The following is a 21,378-nucleotide window of genomic DNA, read 5'->3' as shown; positions in this document are numbered from 1 at the left end:
TCTAGAGCACGTTGGGTGGCACGGGATACATGCGGACGTGCATTGTCCTGTTGGAACAGCAAGTTCCCTTGCCGGTCTAGGAATGGTAGAACGATGGGTTCGATGACGGTTTGGATGTAGCGTGCACTATTCAGTGTCCCCTCGACGATCACCAGTGGTGTACGGCCAGTGTAGGAGATCGCTCCCCACACCATGATGCCGGGTGTTGGCCCTGTGTGCCTCGGTCGTATGCAGTCCTGATTGTGGCGCTCACCTGCACGGCGCCAAACACGCATACGACCATCATTGGCAGCAAGGCAGAAGCGACTCTCATCGCTGAAGACGACACGTCTCCATTCGTCCCTCCATTCACGCCTGTCGCGACACCACTGGAGGCGGGCTGCACGATGTTGGGGCGTGAGCGGAAGACGGCCTAACGGTGTGTGGGACCGTAGCCCAGCCTCATGGAGACGGTTGCGAATGGTCCTCGCCGATACCCCAGGAGCAACAGTGTCCCTAATTTGCTGGGAAGTGGCGGTGCGGTCCCCTACGGCACTGCGTAGGATCCTACGGTCTTGGCGTGCATCCGTGCGTCGCTGCGGTCCGGTCCCAGGTCGACGGGCACGCGCACCTTCCGCCGACCACTGGCGACAACATCGATGTACTGTGGAGACCTCACGCCCCACGTGTTGAGCAATTCGGCGGTACGTCCACCCGGCCTCCCGCATGCCCACTATACGCCCTCGCTCAAAGTCCGTCAACTGCACATACAGTTCACGTCCACGCTGTCGCGGCATGCTACCAGTGTTAAAGACTGCGATGGAGCTCCGTATGCCACGGCAAACTGGCTGACACTGACGGCGGCGGTGCACAAATGCTGCGCAGCTAGCGCCATTCAACGGCAAACACCGCGGTTCCTGGTGTGTCCGCTGTGCCGTGCGTGTGATCATTGTTTGTACAGCCCTCTCGCAGTGTCCGGAGCAAGTATGGTGGGTCTGACACACCGGTGTCAATGTGTTCTTTTTTCCATTTCCAGGAGTATATATATATATATATATATATATATATATATATATGCCTGACCATTTATATAATATATACGTTAAAAATATATAGACTATGCCCGTCCGATTGTTTACTCCACCGATTGTGCAGAAACCTGAAGTAAATCAGTCAACAACTTTTCGATACTTTTGGTAACAACGTCTTGTCTTGATATGGTAATATACGTTATTGACCAAATTTAAAAATTTAATATGTTTTCATAATCTACTAATTAAGAGGTATAATCAGATTCAACACAGTAAGACAAGTATGACAGCTATAAATTGTGTATATGTCTTGTAGCAGCATAACTCACAGTGCCCAAATTCGCAGACTATATTCATCCAGTATCTGAGGCTGAGAGCTCTTAGTGACTTACACCACACGTAACACATCCAGTTAATTCGCTGACATCTCTATAAAATAATGAAAGGAAAACAATTTACCGCCAACTACATTTTCGCCGTTCATGTAATAAAACTGCCACATCAGGCATGACGTTTTAATTTATTTATTCTGTACTACAAATTGTATTCGCAACACATTTCGTAAACAGGGTCCACTCATAACATTGAGCGTATATGCAAAATTATATCATTGTACGATACATGGTTCATGAGATTTGACGTCATAAATATTGAGCCGCGGGAAAATCTTACTTTTGCCGAAAACGATGCGTAAATTACTCAGATTATGCTTATCCAATGTTTGATAATGGCTCAGCGATTTCCAACAGACAACTTGGATCAAACTTCCAAAAATAGTTTCAAACATTTTCTGACATACACCCTTAACGTCAAACAATTAACACATTTGTAAAGTAACAGAAGTTCGAAGCTGTTTCGGACATTGGAATTCCATTCTTAAAAGAATCGTGAATTTACTGGTTTTGCTCTGACTGACTGCTATGCTTAACTGACAATAAAGGCCTTGTTACCTCAGGCTGACGGTCATGTTTTATGCAGTCTGTTACTTGCGTTGTTCTGCAGCTTCTAACAGGTGCTTGTGCAAAGGAAACACCGTTCCTTTGTGTTGATTGTTGTGAATTCGTCAGCAAAATGAGAAGATTTTTTTTCATAACGCGTTTTAAATTGGCAAAAAATAAAATACAACCATGTTCGAAACTAGTACTTGTTTCAGTAAACAAAGTGTAAATCTATGTGTAAGCTGTTCATGCCATTCTCCTGACCAAGCGTGTGATCCACACCTAACAATGAACTGTTGCTTGGGACATCACGGATAACGAGAATAGCTACTCAATGCACAGAAACAGCTTGAATGAAACAACGACTGATAAACTGAGTTGAACAGTTACTCACTGCGGCGTACGAAGGACGTTAGACCACCACAGCTTGATGATTGTAAATAAAAGTCCATTGCGGAATTAAAAGTGATATTCGTTCCCCTTTGTCAACTGACACGTGCTGCAGCTATTACAGAGCCAGTTTGTATCAGTCCTCTCCAACAGTAAACGACACAACAGCAACACGCCACGGTGATTTCTATTCAGGTCCCTCTATTCAACGGCACCCGGCAGTTTCCCTGCCACACGGAGATATGGAGCGGGCAGCGCAGAATGGTTCACAGCGACGAATGCATGCCTCTACCCTGACAAAGCCCAGCTCGTTCGACTGAAACGTGAGCGATTTACCGACACGAGAATGTGCTGCCGCAAACCATGTTAACTGGGATTCCGCACGCACGCGAGAGGTGACAGTGCATGGGTAACACCGCATATTGATTTAATTAACACGATTTCTTACAGCGACGTGAATTTGGCAGTGTCCGGTGTATCTATCCCTCGCAGGCCCAGGAATATGCGCGATGAGTAACAAGCGCAGTGTACACCGTGGTGTTTATTTCTCTCTCTAAAATCCACTGTCTGAACCAAATGGTAAGGCGGAGAGTTTGAGTCACGACGCAGCTTGCCCTTGCTGTGAGCCGCAGCTTTTGTCGACTCTAATAACTCATATTTTCCAAACTCAGTTTGCCTTTTGTGGTCTTTCCCGTACACAGTTAAATAAATTATTGTTCGTTCACGCTTGTGTCTGTTAATAAACGCCGGCCGCGGTGGTCTAGCGGTTCTAGGCGCTCAGTCCGGAACCGCGCGACTGCTACGGTCGCAGGTTCGAATCCTGCCTCGGGCATGGATGTGTGTGATGTCATTAGGTTAGTTAGGTTTAAGTAGTTCTAAGTTCTAGGGGACTGATGACCACAGATGTTAAGTCCCATAGTGCTCAGAGCCATTTGAACCATTTTGTTAATAAACGTAAATAAGGTGATGGACTAAAACCTATATTTCTTGCTTTTGTTCCGTAAATAAGCTCCAGTTGCCGACCTTGAAAATGAGACTGTCCAACCTCGCTTATCTATATGTATGGCAGATTTATCAACATTTGGCTTAATTGGAATTAACTTACACCAATTGCCAGTTAGAAGCCATAATTTTGTCGTAGGCTATTTACCGTCGATTTATGTTGAAGGGCGAGCAATATGCGTCCTTGAATGCTACTGTTAAACGTAAAGGCCTACATTTTAAGGTGATTTTCATGTACATAAAACTGACTGACACGTTAACTACGTGTTCTTCTGGTGGTGACATTTTCTAATTTTACAGCTGTCATAGTCATAATAATTGTCCACAGGACTTGCGACATTAGCAAAAATTCGTATTTAACTGGAGCAACAGGTGTGATGTAAGCATAAAGTGGTTAGTAAAGACAACGAAATACGACACTAGTGAACATAAAACGTTATAACAATCTAGCAATTTGTTCTCATACTGTTCTCAGAAAATGACCTGCACGTGTAACTGCGAGCACTCAGTACCATTTAGCAGCTTTTTTACACTGGTAATGATGCAAAATCCCTGTTGTGTGGGCTCCAGTGCTTTCGTATGGGCTCTACCGATTGCTTATGATCTTAGTAGCGCATTTGTGATTTCTTGAACCTTCTTGCTGGAATACATTTTTAAACGCACAGTTTAATATTTCTGCCTCTTTCTTTTGTTTTTAGTTTCAACACTAGACTGATTTACGACAAACTGGACGGGAGGTTTGGATTCGTTCATTAGTTTTACACATGACCAGAATTTCCTAGGACTTTCTGACGAATATTTTCGCCGTGATCATATTGTGGTAAGGATAGTAAATTCCACGTTCAGCCCATATTTAGGATGCATGAATCTCCACTCCCTTATCTGTCAGCTTTCCTGCATTCTCTTTTTAAGGAAAGTGATGTGGGCTGTGTTTTCGCAACTTTCTCCGAATACATTACGGCGTGTCTTTGTCATCTTTAATTACATTACTTGGTACATATTTATTTAAGCTACAGCTTATGATGTCTTTGAAATTTAGCCGTAGTTGTTCGGCGTTTGCCGGATTTAAACTAAATTTCCCAAGTTCATCTTTTAAGTAAGTTTTTAGTGACTAGCTATTCGACCAAATACAAATACTCTCTTGCGTTTCTTGAAGAACTTTTCGCCTTCTGTAACTTTTCTATTCCACTAATACGTGTAGGTACATAGACCACAGGTTGTGATCATACCCAAAGGGGTTGTCGCGGAGACCGGTGAAACAAACACCGGTTCTTATCATCGATGACGGAGGATTTTTCTTTTTTTTCAAATTTATTGGCTTTCGGGCCAAGCCCATTCACCCATCTCAGCAGTGTAATGTTAATTATGACGATATGAGCGTAAGGACAATACAACACTCAGTCCCCGAGCTGAGAAAAAGTCCATCTCAACCGGGAATCTAATCAGGGCCCCTTCGCTTAGCAATCCGCCGCGCTAACAGCGCAGCTGTCGAACGATGACAGACTTCACTAGGAGAATGGCTAACCGGAAGCAAAGTACAGAGAGTAGCGAAAGTCATCTTAAACGTCCGCAAAACAGTCCAGGGAGCAGTCCGAACGGAAAATGTAAACACAGGCAAGATCAATCAGGGTACTGTCAATGGCTAAAACCAATGGCTTCAGAGAATAGCGAGAAATAATGAGGTTTAAGTACGAGACCATGGTAGGTCGGGCCTACGTGACATGCCCTCCTCGGGCGCGAGCTGCGACCTTACTGCGAAGCCCGAGTATCTCTGACTTTTCCTCCAAATCGCCAGGGAATCCGAATCGCTGTCGGACACTAAAATAACCATCTACCACGTTATAACAATACGTTTCATGATCGCTTTTCCGTCACTTAAATAAATATAAATCTTCCATTGGTCATTTTGCAGTACATCACGACTTCGTCAATTTGAATACTGATAAGCATGTTATGAACAAATCACTATTTCTTTTTTTCAGAACCCCTGTTCAGTCTTCGTAGCTCCCATACTGGATAATATTCTGTAGTTATAGCTAAAATTTTAACTAACGTTACATATTTCGTTCGCGTATTGTGTGTCATTGCACAAACCCTCAATTGTTCCACTTGTGTCGCTCATCTTCACTCCATAATTTACGTGAATACATATACATGATATTTGAATTTATTGGAATTAATCCGATGTGTTGTGTGTGTGTGTGTGTGTGTGTGAGAGAGAGAGAGAGAGAGAGAGAGAGAGAGAGAGAGAGAGATCGTACGTATAACGAGGTAGGGAGTAAGATAAAAAAAAGGGAGAGAGGAACTTACGCGAAAGAAGAACTTGCTCCCCTTCTAGCAGCAATTTATCGTAGTTCACTGGAGCAACGACGGTACCTAGCGACTGGAAAAGAGCGCAGGTCATTTCCGCTTTCAAGAAGGGCCGTAGGACAGATGCACATAATTATAGCCCTATACCACTGACGTCAATCTCTTTCAGAATTACGGAACATGTTTTTAAGTTCAAGAATTACCGTGCTACTCGAAAACGAAAATCTCCTCTATAAAAATCAACATGGGTTCCGCAAACATAGATCTTCCGAAATCAACCCTCTCTGTTGCTCCATGAGATCCATAGTGGTGTAGACAACGGCTCTTGGGTTGATGGTGCTTTCCTTGACTTCCGGAAGGCATTCGATACCGTCCCGCACTGCTGTTAGTGAAAAAAATACAAGCTTACCAGATTTGCGACTGGATTCAAGAATTCCTTGTAGACAGAAAACAACGCGTTGCTCTTTAACGGAAAAAATCGATAGGTGTAAAGATAATTTCCGGAGTACTCTGAGGAAGTGTAAGAGCACCATCACTGTTTACAGTGTTTTCAAATGATCTAGCAGAAAGCATCAGAAGCTCTTTAAGACTGTCCGTAGATCATGCGGTTGTCTATAAGAAAACAGCAACACCACAAGACACTATCGATTTGCAAAACGACCTACTGAGTATCGATGGATGCTGCAGACTCTGGCTGCTGACCACGAATTAAAATAAATTTAACAAATTGTGCATATATAGCAAAAGAAATCAACTACTGTACAACTACACTATTGATGACAAACTGCTGGAAATAGTATGTAACGTAAAATATGTAGGAGTAACTATCCAGAGCGACCTTAAGTGGAATGACCAAACAAAACAAATAGTACTAAAAGCAGATGTCAGACCGAGATTCATAGGAAGAATGTAAAATGTTACTCATCCACGAAAGAAGTGGCTTACTAGGCGCTTGTTTGGCCGTTTCTTGAGTCTGTTCATCAGTCTGCGGCCCTTACAATGAAGAACTGATATAAGAGTTAGAGAAGATCCAACGAAAAGCGGCGCGTTTCGTTACAGTGTCGTTTAGTCTGTGGGAGAGCGTTGCAGAAATGGTCAACAAACTCCACTGGCAGACGCTATAAGAGAAGCGTTTTGCATCATGGATAGGTTTACTACTGAAATTTCGAGATAGTACTTTCCAGGAAGAATCGGACAACATATTACTTCCTTCCACATACATCTCGCGAAACGACTACGACGAGAAAATTCGAGAAATTAGAGGCTTAGATAATCATTCCACCCACGTGCCAGAGGTGCCCTCCGCTACACACCGTTAGTTGGCTTGTGGAATACTGATGTAAATGTAGAAATGATGAGCATGGATGTAGTTGCATGTACGTGTGTGTTGCTACCTGAGAAAATAATGGATATTAAATGTGAAAACCGTCACCTAATACAATATTCCATTCTACTTTAACAGGGGACCTGATGGACGAGGAGAATGTTCTGGACTTCCTTACGAGCCTGGAAGCCATGGACCTTCCCGATCGCATCGAGGAAGTAAACGCTCGCATACTCGAAAAAATCGTTCAGGACACCGAATATGTGGCCGTATTATTCTGTAAGTATGTGAGTCTGAGTATTTTCTGCATAGAAGAACTACCCCTCAAATGTTTTACCAAATACAAAATGCGGGGCAGGGGGTCTGTATAATATATATTCTGTTCGCTACCGCACATTAACCTACAGATCAAAGATAGATATTTGTGTAGGATGTAGCGTAATTAATAGCGAAAACTGACACGAGTGAAAATATATAATAGAAGCAAAAGCTTTCTAATAAATATAAATTCACAAAGAAACCGTTTGCTTTATAGCTGTAATCACGAAACATCAGTGCCTGTCTTGTGAAGAAGACCTTCGGACATGTATGCATGGTTGTCCAGAGGAACTCTGCATCACATTTCTTAAAAACACAAGCAGTGCAGTTTCGTATTTATGGGTCGATACCGGGCCTCTGACCTACAAATAAAATGTCACCTCTCTGCGGGAATAACATTAATGGGATGTACGGGTGTGTTACATGAACGACGACATATAGAAGTTTGGGTCTGACCGTGAGTTGTGTTCAGATAACCGACCACTCGCGTAAAGCGGTAATTCCTGATCCAAGTCCTGTTCCAGCACAAATTATCATTGTCGTCATTCCATTAATACAGCTGGAGGTACGTAGTTCATACTCGTCACTGTGTATACATTTCATGTCCATAACTGTACTTTGTCGTTACGACTCGCTACTGACTTCAGTATGAAATTATTGTCCTAGATAGTACAACAATGTTTGGAATGTAATCTTTTTGGTTAAATCCTCATCTAGTTGGGCTCGACTTTCACCCACTGCCTATCTTAACACGAAATGCAAAACTAATTCAACACGTTATATGCTACAATTTACTGCACACCGTTAAAGGAGATGTTCTATGTGTCGTCCTCGATTTGGGTGCAATACTGTATTCTACTCGTAAATCTTGGCAAGACACCCGGATAATCTCGTAAATTGACAAGCTCCAGTTCTTCAACTTGATCAGTGGGTGTACTATACATGTCACTTTCGATCTTTCTCAGAAGGAAAAATTCAGAGGACTCACGTCAGGAAATTTTGTAGGCCAGGGTACAGATTATCCCGGAACTATCCATCTTAAACCACGATGCGCTAGATATCGTCTTACAGGAGCAACAAAACGTGCCCGTGAAATTTGAGCCCAATTGCGTGGGGATTTAGTCGAAAAGTTTACATTTCAAATACGTTTTTACCAACTGGGGCAATATTTTACACTGAAGCCACTATCACCTCGTAACCAAATATTTGCATTTAGCTCGCAAATGGTTCACTTGCGGACCCGAGTTTATTGGAATGTTTTCGCTCCATTTGTCGTATAACTTCACACATGTCGGTTTCCGCTCTTAATTATGCTGCACCGTGTATAGTACTCGAAGGCTAAGCCATATATCCTAGTAGTTCTCATCGTAGGCAAAATAAGATTTTTGGACATGTTTGTTCCTCACGTTACTGAATTTTCTATTAAATATTGTTACTAAACAGAGCAAAAATATCGCTTTTTTTACCTTTGTAAAGATTCGTGACAGAATGAAAGTACTGCAGTTTGTAACGATGTAGTGCCTGTAGAGTTTACTCGAGAGGTGACTCGAAATAAAACTTAATTAATAACTAAAAAATATTTGTCTTTAAACTTGCAAATAAGAAGGGTGTTTGTTTGTTATAAATTATAGTAAGATACTAGTCAGTACACCCAGATGAGGCAGATTTACGTTAGACACTGGAAGAGAATTGCTGTGGATCGCCAGAAGAAAATTACATTCTGCCTATTGGAGGTCTGTATTTTGGAATCAGTACCCATTTTCCTTTGTTCTGTGGGCAGCACGTTACCTATTTAAGTCCTTGTATCACACAGACCACAAACCCTCTAGTAATCCCATTGTTGTCATACCATTAATAAAAGTCACAAAAAGACAACTCAGAAAAGAAATTATGTCAGTAGTGAAGCCAGGTGGTAGGCTTATCCTGCAGATAAGATTTACTTGGTTTTACAGCCCCACACTCGTTGGAATTCCGCATTATTCGTTTAAGATAAAAAAAAAGAATAATAGCCTAATTCGACAATCATGCTTTCAGTATACTGCAATGTCGACCGGCCACTGCTTGATCTATTGTCCTATGGCAAATACTAAAAATAATAATTGAACAGTTCAAAAGTTTTTTTTTGTTTTTTTTTAACCTTGCGAACGTCAGTATGCAACACTATGATTCCGCGGCGTCACACTTGCATTGGGAGCCGCCAAAGTTACTACCATCGCTGATGCAAAACCTAGTGTACTCTGGTTGCTGAAATAAGCTGTGCAAAAATTATATTTTTCTACATAAAACTGTATATATTTCAAAGTATGACTGTCAAAAACTGCTAACAAAACATTAATCGTAGCCGATAATCCGACTGAGAATAAAGCTAGAGTACAATAATGGTTCGTTATTCGGCATTGGATTCTGAGTTTTCACAGAAGTGCAGTGCCTCTCTGACTAATATATTTCCTATGTTTTTGGAAATCAGGAAATTTTGGAAGCTATGTTGTGCCTCTGTTTTGTGATATATCGTGTAATTGTGTTTAACAACTACTAAACCAATTGTCAAATTAAGAATTGTGTGTTTATTACTGAAATACTTTTTTTTATATTTTCCTCTACTTCCGAATATATGTGTAGTTTTTATGTATAGTATTTGTGTGAATATATTCCTTTTGTGTGTATTAAATGGCATCCCAGCAGACACAGACTTTTAAAAATGTACTGAAACTTTTAAAATGTGATAACATGAGCTTTGGCCCTTCTGGGACTCCGTTGTTCGAAAGCCAAATCGTTGATCGTAAAATAAAATAATACCTAAACGCCAGACTGAAAACAAACCTGGTAGATCCAGGCATGAACTTTGTCTAGGCACCACAAACGATATACTCAGACACTGTCTTTGTTTCTTGGATTAACTCTAAAGCAGCTGACGTGGTACTAAGGCTCATTTCGGCATATGATTAACTTCTGATTTATAAAAGTTATTGTACTTATAAGACAAAGTACGTTTGCAGTAGGCTCAAAAGTTTCATCCCATTTACCGAGAAAACTATATGTAATTGAAGTGGCATGTGTCTGCTGTGGATGTTCCACGTTCAGTTTGACCCCAATGTGTTCAATTTCAATGTTTTGTCTGTCTGTTGTACCGATAGGTCCTGACGCGAAGACTTGTCCTACCACGGGGTCCAGTAAGTATTACGTGCCATTGTATGGAGGCTTACAGCTAACTACTTAACGACCTGTCGCTGTTGTGGGCAGAAATGATTAAGAATAATAAAAAAAAAGGATTGCTTCTTGTTTTGTTCAGAAAGTAACATTTCCCATAAACTCGACAGAAAACAAGGGCATTCCAAGAAATCAGTTGGAGGTCTGCGAAACAAAATCAGACCTATTCTGCAGTCCTACATGCCATATCTGAATCCTATAATTATATTGGAGAAGTCAAAATTACTGTCTGACTGTACCTTTTCGTTATACGCTTTCATTGACCATACGTATCTTGAATGAATACTGGATTATGAATTGTGCGGCAGACGTTTGTACTTCTTTATCTATCACATCCTTTTCGGTAATTATGACAGAAGATAACCGATAGAATATTGTTTATTTTCATAAATGAATTCATGGACTCTTATGTCTAAAATACACATATGTACACATGTAATGTACAAATGACTGCTTACAATGTTATTCAATACAAGACATTAATGTCATGTGGCTGGAATATTCCAAACGATCGATGGAGCCAAACTTACATTGGTAGGGAATACTACGAAGCATTCTGCTGTCACAATAGCCAGGTCAACTAAATTACTGCCCACAGCTTTTTATTCCTCTTTAAAGGTTGGCAGTGCATCCTCGATTTTCACGTCACGCTTCCAGACTGAAAGCGTATCACCTTTGTTTTACACGCCTGTTTAACTATACCATGGAATCTTCTTTATTTTATTTTCTGCTTCTTTTTATTTTGTTTTTTATTTTACTGCTGTTAATACCTACAAAATCTGTGCTCAATGCTTTGTGGAATAACATGCGTTCATTTTGCGCTTTTCAGGCATTTCTTCTTTCTTTATGTTACTTACAATCAAAACACAAACATCATATGTTTGAAATGAAAAAAAAATAGTCGGGATAAATTAACACAATTGAGACTTAGCAGCACTAAGTATAATAATTACTGTGTGACTGTCTTACGCAGAAACTTTATTATAATTATGAAAAAGTACTTTCTATCGAAAGTAACTTGTAATGCAAATATCAAAATATATTTATATTTTCATACATATTCTATACAGTTCTTTCGGAAAAAATTGTATCTTTGATTTTTAAATATGTTAAAGCATTCCATATAACAAAATTTTACTTGAGAACGTCTTATTTGATTCATTTTGTATACAAAGTAAAAGAGCAACAAGCCCACATGCATATAGCGACCTGAACACTATCATTTAATGGTACAACTACTCAGGCTTTACATTACGTACAAGTGCCATATCTATTTATTACTTATTAAGAAAAAAACATAGTGGTGGTTAGGCTCAGATAGATGCGTAATCTAACACATGTGGTGCCAAGCTGCTGATGTAGTAGCGTGTACTAGACGCACTTTGGAGTGCATGCTTTTTGAGGCACAGGTTTCCAATGTTTTGGCACAGTTGCCACACGCAGCTGTTGCCGTATTGTTATTTAAGTCGTCAGCTGCTTTCATCGCAGAATAGTGCTTACTAAAAGTCTCTTGCATATCTGGTTTCTTATTATGTGAGGTAAATTCGAAAAGCTCTCTTATTTCCGACTGAGAACACAGAATTGTCTGCCTAGGTTTCAACATAAATAATTATCTTCTTCACATTTACTCAAATGAACAAGTATTGTTTCGTGAAACAACCTTTAATATTATATTTCCACATTTTCGAGATCAATTCTAATCAAGGTTCCTATCTCGCACCGGCGCAATATTGTTGACAAATAGATCGCGTGAACTGCTTTGTTTCTGGCAAAAATAGAAGTTATACCAAATGATCGCTCTGCAACTTCGGTAGGCAATGTTGCAATTGACTGGCGACATAATTTCAACACAAAAGTCAGATACTACCATCCTAAACTCAAGCAGGCAACGGCAGTTTTTTATATATCAGACTAACTTGGCGAAACCTGAAACACCACTTGAGACTTGAGAATTCTTTGCCGTGTGCCTTTCCTTCAGAAGGAAACATTTAAATTCAGCTGAGTAGGTAACGTGTTTAGGAACTATTTCCACACACATTCATCAGTATCCAGGAGCATCACGCGAAACGAGCTACCATGTTAATAAATTCCTCCGTCGGTTTTTTGTAGAAAAAATTCATACTTTAGGATGAAACATTAGTGGAAGAAAAAGCAGTTTGATTACGGTTCACCTTTGAATAAAAGAACCGAGATATAAAAAAAAAGAAAAGAAAAGATTATGTAACAGTTGTTGATGCGATGTTGACAAAGAATGCTTTTCAACAATGGGTAAAAAGTAAGCACTGTGTGAGCACTAACAAAACGATGAGAGCTGCTGGCGGCTGGCGAGTAGTATGCTGAATTAAGAGAGACTGCCGAATGACCCGCAGACAGGCCCGAGTGCAGAAAGTGCGCCAAGGCGCTTTTGGAGCTGGAGAACATCGACGACGAAGCCGACCAGCTGGGCATCGGGTTCGTCAAGATAGCCGACGAGAGCCTCGCTGAAGAATACAACCTCGGGAGCCTCCCTGCACTGGTCTACTACCGCAACCAGATCCCAATCATCTATGAGGGTAAGTCACGTCCCTATGACTGTACAATTATTTGTATTAGCTTTTATTACTGTGTTGCCTATATCATAGAACACTCAAACATATTATATGTCCAACTGGGCATAGGAGCGCTTCCCGTTACAGTCAATATTTTACCGTCACCGTCAGAACATAAGAAAAAGCTTATATAGTAAGCCTAAAAATCTGTCTACATGACTTCGCATCTGTTTCGAAGAAGTGTACACTTCGGATAACACAAATTTATGCTCGATCGAAACTTGTCGCACTCAGTACTCGCCCAAAGCATTCGAATAAGGCCACCAAGCCAAGTGGTCCATCGCTCATACTCGCTTTCAGCAGGACCGTAATTCAAACCACCGTGCGGCCATGTAGATTTATGTTCTTCGTGCTTTCCCTAATCACTTAAGACAAATGCCCATACGGTTCCATTGAGAAGAAAACGTCCGGTTGTCTTCCTGTCGTTCTCCAATCCGAGCTCGAGGTCTGTCTCTAATGACATCGTCTCTACGGATTGTTAAAGTCTACTATTTCTTTTTGCCTTTCAAATGTGGTCCTGCTATGCCGGCGACCAGCATTTTGAACAATATGAACGAGAAGGCATTTACGGCAAGATCGACAGACAGAATACCGTTCCACACTTCGAATAGCGTACAAGGAAATTTTCAAATAATTTCACTGGGTACTGACCTTGAGATCCCGAAGTTACGGTCGGATATGCGTAGAAATTCTGTAACTTCGAATAAATTTTTGGGCAATTCAAATAGTGCAAAATGGTTAGTAAATCTATCAAAAATGCTAGATCACTTTTTACTTCCGGCTTGCAGTATATGGAATTTGTTACAGAATAGGCTAATTTCGTTAGTGTATTTTACTAAGCAATAGGAAAAAGAATTCAAAAGCATAGCTAGATATATCAGCTGCAACTTTATTTCTCTTCAGTAGCTATGAGATTGTAAGGCATAGGGGTTTGAAAATCACATTGCCTAATTAGATACATGCCCTACTCAAAGTGGTATGAATTTTTCCTTCCTCCAGTTGGTGAGGAAATTACAATTCAACGTGGTTTCCGAATCACAGTGCAATTTATTATTTTTTTCACGTAGCCATAACTTTTAGAAATTAGATTAGTACTGTATCATATTCTGGGTCAACTGCGCGCATTCACAAAGAAAATTCTCAGTCCAGTAAAGGATAATCAGAATGATCTGTGGGGTCAGTTCGTTAACCATTTGTGGGACGTTATTCAAGCGTCTTGCTCTTCTAATTCTGGTATTTCTATTTACTGAACCATGGCTGTCCGTCGACATTTATCCAGAGAGGTATTAATGAGTGATGGTGGGGAGGAGGACTCTAAAACTGCCATTTTACATAGCAATTCTAAAGCCATAATACTATGTTACTACGATCAGCCATGTAATGTTACAATTGGCTAAACGAGATGTTTAGCGGGATCACTGGAAATCGTTTCTAGAAATGTATGAGAATTCCGTAATGAATAAAAATGATGTAGGCCTACGCCAAATCACAGATGGGGGAAGTGGGACGGACGGGTGCTCCCACTTGCGCAGGTTTATGCATGGCACTTATTTAAAAGGAACTGCAATCATCACTCGAATACTCGACACGAAAACTGGGATAATACTTCCATCAGTAAAACAGAGTGAGACTGCCTTGTACAACATATTCCGTTTATTCTATAAAAGAATTACAGTAACCAAAATTCGTTCATAGTATTGTGTTATTCATATGCAAGTGCGAGATCTATTCAAACAAATCTGGAACTGTGCCCACAAATTTTTTCTACGCCTACCTTTTACTCATTGTGTTTGGTTTCTTCGTAATACTCTCCTCCACAACTGATACACCACTCCCAATGCCGTTTCCACTCCGGAAGAAGTCTTTGGCGTTTCTACTTCCGGAAGCAGTCATGGCACGCCTCTTGCTGGATGGCGCGAAGCTCCGTCCTTCGAGTTTTCCTTTACCTCGTCTATCGTTGCAAATCTTCGTCCTTTCAACGGGGTTTTCAACTTAGGAAATAAAAAATCTGGAGAGTAAGGAGAAAAAGGCAGCACAGTGATTTTGTTTTCTATGCAATAGTACCGCACCAACGGGGAAGAAAGTGCGGGTGCGTTATTGTGATACAAAAGCCATGAACTGTCTCGCCAGATTTCAGGTCGTTTCTTTCTCGCATTTTCTTGGAGGCGTCGCAAAACGTCTCAATAGTTCCATCAATTAACAATTGCCCCCTGTGGCACGAATTCATGATGAGCTACTCCTCCAAAGTCAAAGGAAACTATCAGCATGGCTTTGACATTTGACCTGACCTGACGAGCCTTTTTTGGTCATGGAGAACCTTTTCCGACCCATTGTGGAGACTGAACCTTGATCTCAACACCATAACCGTAGATTCACGTCTCATCACCAACTACGATTCTCTTAAAGAACATCTGGTTCTCATTTGCGTGATCCAAAAGCTCTTCACAGATTGCGAGGCGAACATATTTCTGATCTTGACTCATGACCCATGGGACGAACTTGGCGGCAACACGATGCATTCCAAGCTGCTGTGTCAGGATTTCATGACTGAAATGTTACATTCTACTGCAGTCTCTCTTCGATTTCTACGCACAATTTCGTTGACGTTCTTGACATTGAGCATCGTCGGTAGACGTCGAAAGGCGTCCTGAACGAGGGCCATCTACAATTTCCGCCCGACCATTTTTAAACCGTGTGGCCATTCGTAACAGCGAGAGAAAGCACTCATCACCGTAGGCTTCTGCATCATTTACTGTGTCTATAGTAAAAGTTTTCTTGAGTTTCATGCAAAATGCAATGCAGACGCGTTTCTGCTCTAACCCTGCCATCTCGAAATTCGCAAACTGTGCGACACAGCGTTCTACTCAATACAGTACTGAACAATAACTGAAAGACTTGCAATAATGAAACTTCCGGCAGTTTCACATTAAACAGAATTGTGGGCAGGGACCTCAACCGCATTTCGCTCCAGCGCACCATTGGCATGAAATTACGAATGTTCCGGAATTTTTTGAACAGACCTCGTATTACGCAAATCTTTTCTTCTCTTGTAGTTTTTATTTCAAACTATTTCTCATCATTACGTGAGTTATGTACAGACTCGTTTCATGACCAAGTATTATGGGCTCAGATGGCCCATGGAATCTAAGAACAAATGAGTAAATAAATAAGTCTAGATATTTTCTCGCTTGTGGAAGCATTTGATTACGTTTTCTAAAAGAGGAGTCGAAGCTGAGACCTGTAGCGGATGCGATCGGACGTGCTCTTCCGTACTGCGTCACGTGCACTAAAATATCAGTGTGTCTAAAATTGTTGTCATTCCACTGCTTAGTTATTACTGTTACTGATCATCTATCCAAGTCTGTTACAGTCTAGCATTGATTTCGTGGCAGTTAAGTTGCGTCAAATGGGATTGAATACGGAAAAGAGTACAAAGGTCTTCCAAAAACGGCTCACTGCTCGTAACAAACACTCACTCTTGAACACCCAAAGGTCAAGAACGTAGCAGTGATCAAGAGCATACTAAGACTTAAACCCTAAAGGACAGGAATGCGGCGGTGTCATAGTTCCAGTTCCCTCCCACGCAGCCCCATTTCCGCCCTTGAAACAGCTGCATACCCATATGACAGTACACTAGACTCTCGCTAATCCGGCCATTCCTGGCACAAATGGATGCAGGATTAGCGGAAGTACCAGATTATTGAATGTCTGAAATTTATTTTATTCATTTATTTTGTTTTTTATTTATTTTGAAAACATAGGGGATATAGTGTACTCTACTTTATTAAACCGAAGGATACAATTTTAAAACATAGAGGACTATACAGTCATATCACTCACTATAAAACTAATTTTTAACTGTCGCAATGATGATCCGCGATGGTGACATATTTTATCACGCAACCGCTTACAAGATTACATCAGTACTGCATGTATCTGCTTGTTGCATAATGTTCTCCAGGACGACCTCGGCAGCTTCAGCACCAGCAGTGTGAGAACTCCATCTCTTAAAGTTTGGTCTGTATCACAGTTTACCTCATTCATAACATCTTCATCATCAATTTCTTCTCCTCCTGGAAGGTTGTGGAACATGTCAATGCACAAAGTAGTTGATAATTCCGTATTGACTGGCTCATCGCTGCCACTACTGGATCCAATTCGGCATCAATGGATAGCCATAATTTTCTCCAGCTCTTCATTGTGGCAGCGCTCTCCACTTTATCCTATGCTTCGGCTGCTTGGAAAACATCACATACGTTAATTGCTTTCCACGCCTTCAGCATAGTCTCGATAGAGACGTTTTCCCCTTCGTTCAGCAAGGAGACGAGAAGTGAATGTCGATAATGACGTTTAATTGATTCCATAATTCCCTGTTCCATGGGCTGAATTAGGGCTGTCACAATGGGAGGGAGAAAGAGTGCTTGTACATGTATACCATCGCACTTGAGAGAAACATCTGAAGGATGACTGGGAGAGATGTCAATTATAAGGATAGCTTTCAGTGGAAACTTTTTCTTCTTTAGCTCTTTTCTCACTGCTGGTGCAAACGTTTCATGGAACCACCGAGAGACTATTTGTCTGTCCATCCACGCTTTCTTCTGAGCGCAATACTACACTGAATATTTATGTCAGTATGTTGAAAACAACGTGGATGTTGGGATTTTCCAGTCACCATAAGAGGTAGTTTATGACTCCCATTTGCATTACAACACGTCATTGATGTTACGCGCCGTTTCTGTTGCCTGTAACCATGAGCTTCATTCTCGTTCTTGGCAGCTAATGTTTTTGAAGGAAGCATCTTGTAAAAGAGTCCCGTTTCGTCAGCATTATACAAGGCATCAGCAGTTAAATCTTCTTCCTCTATTATCTTCCGGACTTTGTTTACAAGCTGAGGCCCCCCCGACGATCTGCCGCATACCAAGTCGTTTTGGCCTTTACTGTATTGTTGTATGAACCATCTATAAGCAGCTACATCCAGTTCTACTTTCTAACTCTTTCGTATAACCCTCCGTTTTCCCCAACTCACTCTCCATTTGTGTTGAGTACTATCGAATAACATCTTCTTTTTTTTTTTTTTTTTTTTTTTGATGTCATAAATAGTTGCTCGTCCAACATTGAACTCAGCAGCAATGGCTTTCTGCGAAGAACCTCGATTTAACTTATCTAAAATTTCGAGTTTCTGCTTGAGGTCTAGCGTAACGTGTTTCCTTTTAGAAGACATGTTTCCTAACTGTAAAGAAAGCTACAATTTCAAATACAGTATATAAAGCATTGTGTAACTAAGTATTGTTGCACACGATAATTCATTGTGCACGTGTTTTTGGATGTGCGTCGGATTACTGAGAGGCCGGACTATCGAGGGCCGGATTATCCGAGAGTCTAGTCACTAGTGTAATTCCACAGTATAACTACCGTCGTGAGCGTTCCCTCATTAATACGATACAGTTTCTCACACTTCTCTATACAAATCAGCGAAAAGCTGGCACCATTCATAACAAAAGCCATAAATTTGTGTAAAGTTAACCATACTTTCTTATTAGTTCGGTATTTGTGATACATACTTCTTCACTTCGAGAAAAAGGTGTCTGTGGATAAAATAAGTTGCTACGTCATTTTGTTCCTCATGCAACGCTGTATATTATAACAGTATAATTGTAGATGACGCCAGTAAATTGGAAACTATTACCGATACGTGAACAACGAGAACTTGCAAGGTTCAGAGTTTAAATATAACATCCAAACCTAAAAATAATGCAGTAGCTGAAACTGTTCAAATAAATTAACTGTACCGTTAATGTATCCCTGCTTTGTACTGTTTCAATATACTGATTTAATAAGAGTGTTTTGAATTTCGCTTAATGGTTCTGCCCTATTAAATGACGACAAAATATTTTCTACGTATCCTAACTGCATCGCGTTGATTTCAACAATTTGACTTAATTTCGACCAAGAATTCCGAGCGCATTAAAAGTGTGGCATACAGCAATGGGTGAATTAATTTACGACACCTAAAACCAACTATTTTCTTATCCCTGGAGTGTTTGAATTTTTTTTCAAATTTCGTGAGAGTAAATTAATTTAAATGTGTGACAGATGACTTACGTATACCGTTGCAATGAATGGAACACATCTCTTGCTCCGAAATCTTCGTAGCTGACAGTAAAAACCCTTCTGGAGTAATTTTATCCGAAAAACTCACAACGACAACTGAAATTCAAACTCTTCCAAAGTTCAGGAAGCGACATTAATATTAGTGGAACAGATGATAAACTTCTCTGGATGTGCTGTAACAGATGAAAATGGGATGTTCCAAGGTAGGACTTCTATTCCAAAGAAATGTCTTTCTCGTCGTGTCAATTGATCGTAGAATTACGAGATACCGTCACCTAGTTCGCGACTTAAAAACAACAACTTATTTTGTTTCTAGATAGAAAATGCGAGATTCAGATTGCTGAATCGTACGCTGTCGCTATCGATAATGTTATGACAGGTTTGATATGCGTTGAACCTAATTGTTGCAGCAGCCGCAAACACCTGTTCTTTGTTGAATTGTCTTCGAAGCATCTGGAGTCGAGTGACAGTACGAGCGTGCATTTGTGTGCGAATTTGTTTTTCGCTCTTCTGTTTCTTTATAAAACTGTGCCTTGGATTCCGTTTCGTCTGTTACTGTGCTTGAGAGAACTGCAATCAAGTATCTGTTTTCATTCTCACACTCATAATCAGTACCTCGTTTCAGGAGTTACATTTGCTGATTTTATCAGTGCTTCCTCAAAAATATACTACCATAGTGTCAATTGCAGCTAATTCCCGTGGGCAATTATCCATCGATTGAAGGTAATTGTTAAATTGAAGTGACAGATAACTATTGCAAACAGTTGGGAAATAAGTGACAGATAAGTATTGCAAACAGTTGGGAAATGTATCTGTTCTACGTTTAAGGAAAAATCATCATTTGATGCATAATCCCTAATTGATCTGGTCCTCTTGTTGCATATTTCTATATGGTATCTCTCACAAGACTGACCACATAGTGTACACTAGCAAAGGTTTGACGGTTCGTGGTATGTTGTATTTGCACAAATTTCATGGTGGAATCCGTGTACTGCGAGTCTTGTAAGTACGTGTCTCATCTCAAAATTTGCTGCTGTCCAAGTGCGGTCGATCATGGCCACGGATCCATAGAATTCGGTTGGTACTTCCTCTCTTTTCTTGAGTAGTGGTCTTAGTAGGTTCTCCGATGCTGATGTGTTGGGAAGTAAGAACATTGACCTTAGATCCTCGATGAAGAAAGATTCTCGGGCGAGAAGGTAGACTAATCTTGATCTTGTGGTTTTTGCTACCCCTAATGCTCTTTTGATATAGGTTGCTTTTACTCTTTCCAATGTTTCTAAGTTCTTTTCATTTAGGTGTATCCATATGATTTCTATCCCATAAGCCAGTATCGGTATTATTTTTGATGTGAAGAGTGCCATAGCTGTGTCTAGATTTAGTGTTCTGATGGAACTTATTTCGTTTATCGCTCTGATGGCCTGTGTCGCTTTCTCTGTTGTGTGTTTAGTGAAGCACTTTGCGGACGGCTGGAGTGTTATCCCTAGATATTTGCTTTCCTTGTAGTGCAATTCTTGTCGTTTTTGGGATGTACCCGCCTGGTCTGAATACCATCATTTCCGTTTTGTCGGTGTTGATTACAAACTTGTGTTTTCTGCACCATTTTTCCACGTCTTCTATAGTCTCCTGTAGTTTCTGTAAGTTTTTTGAGCCTATCACGATGTTGTCCGCGTAGGCATATGCTTCGACATCTTCGTCATGAGCGATTTCCATAATGTCCTTTGCTGCCAGAATGAACAGGAGCGGGCTTAGTGGGTCTCCTTGGAGTACTCCCTTTGTTTGCCTTATTGGTTCAGACAGGTCGAGGTTGTCCGAGATCCGTATCTCATTCCATTCATTTATGGAGTTTATAATCCTCGTCCAGACGCTGTCTCTTCCCAGGGTTTCGTCGAGCATCCTTTTTACTAATGATCGGTCGAGGAGGTCGAAGGCCTTTGTGAAGTCTATGAATACAGCATAATATTTTTGCTTCTTATCGATGGTTTTCCATATGTTTTTTAAAAGCAGCTCCACTGCTGTGATAGTGGATCTTTTTTCCCTGAACCCGAATTGAGATTCTGGGAGGTGGTCTTCCAAAGTGTGTCTTATTCTTCCTGTGAGTAGTTTTGTGAATACCTTAAAAGGGTTGTTTTCCAAGGCTATTCCTCTGTATTTGTTTGTGTCCTTTGGGTCACCCCTCCCTT

General features: G+C 40.7%; 1 protein-coding gene across 3 annotated transcripts in view; it reads left to right on the top strand.

Moving 5' to 3' along the window:
- LOC124612943 overlaps positions 1-21,378 on the top strand; it is a 453,322-nt gene that overhangs the window by 144,323 nt on the left and 287,621 nt on the right. For 2 of the 3 annotated variants that reach the window (XM_047141449.1, XM_047141446.1), the window contains exons 3-5: positions 7,113-7,253; positions 10,427-10,462; positions 12,869-13,051. In XM_047141449.1, the coding sequence (XP_046997405.1) occupies positions 7,113-7,253; positions 10,427-10,462; positions 12,869-13,051 (360 nt within the window). The remainder of the gene's footprint in view (positions 1-7,112; positions 7,254-10,426; positions 10,463-12,868; positions 13,052-21,378) is intronic. The other variant, XM_047141447.1, reaches the window with a different exon arrangement.

The sequence above is a fragment of the Schistocerca americana genome, chromosome 4 (genome assembly GCF_021461395.2).
Source record: "Schistocerca americana isolate TAMUIC-IGC-003095 chromosome 4, iqSchAmer2.1, whole genome shotgun sequence".
Classification (NCBI taxonomy): Eukaryota; Metazoa; Arthropoda; class Insecta; order Orthoptera; family Acrididae; genus Schistocerca; species Schistocerca americana.
Note: the sequence above shows the minus strand (reverse complement) of the source record. Positions and strands in the feature narration are given on the sequence as shown.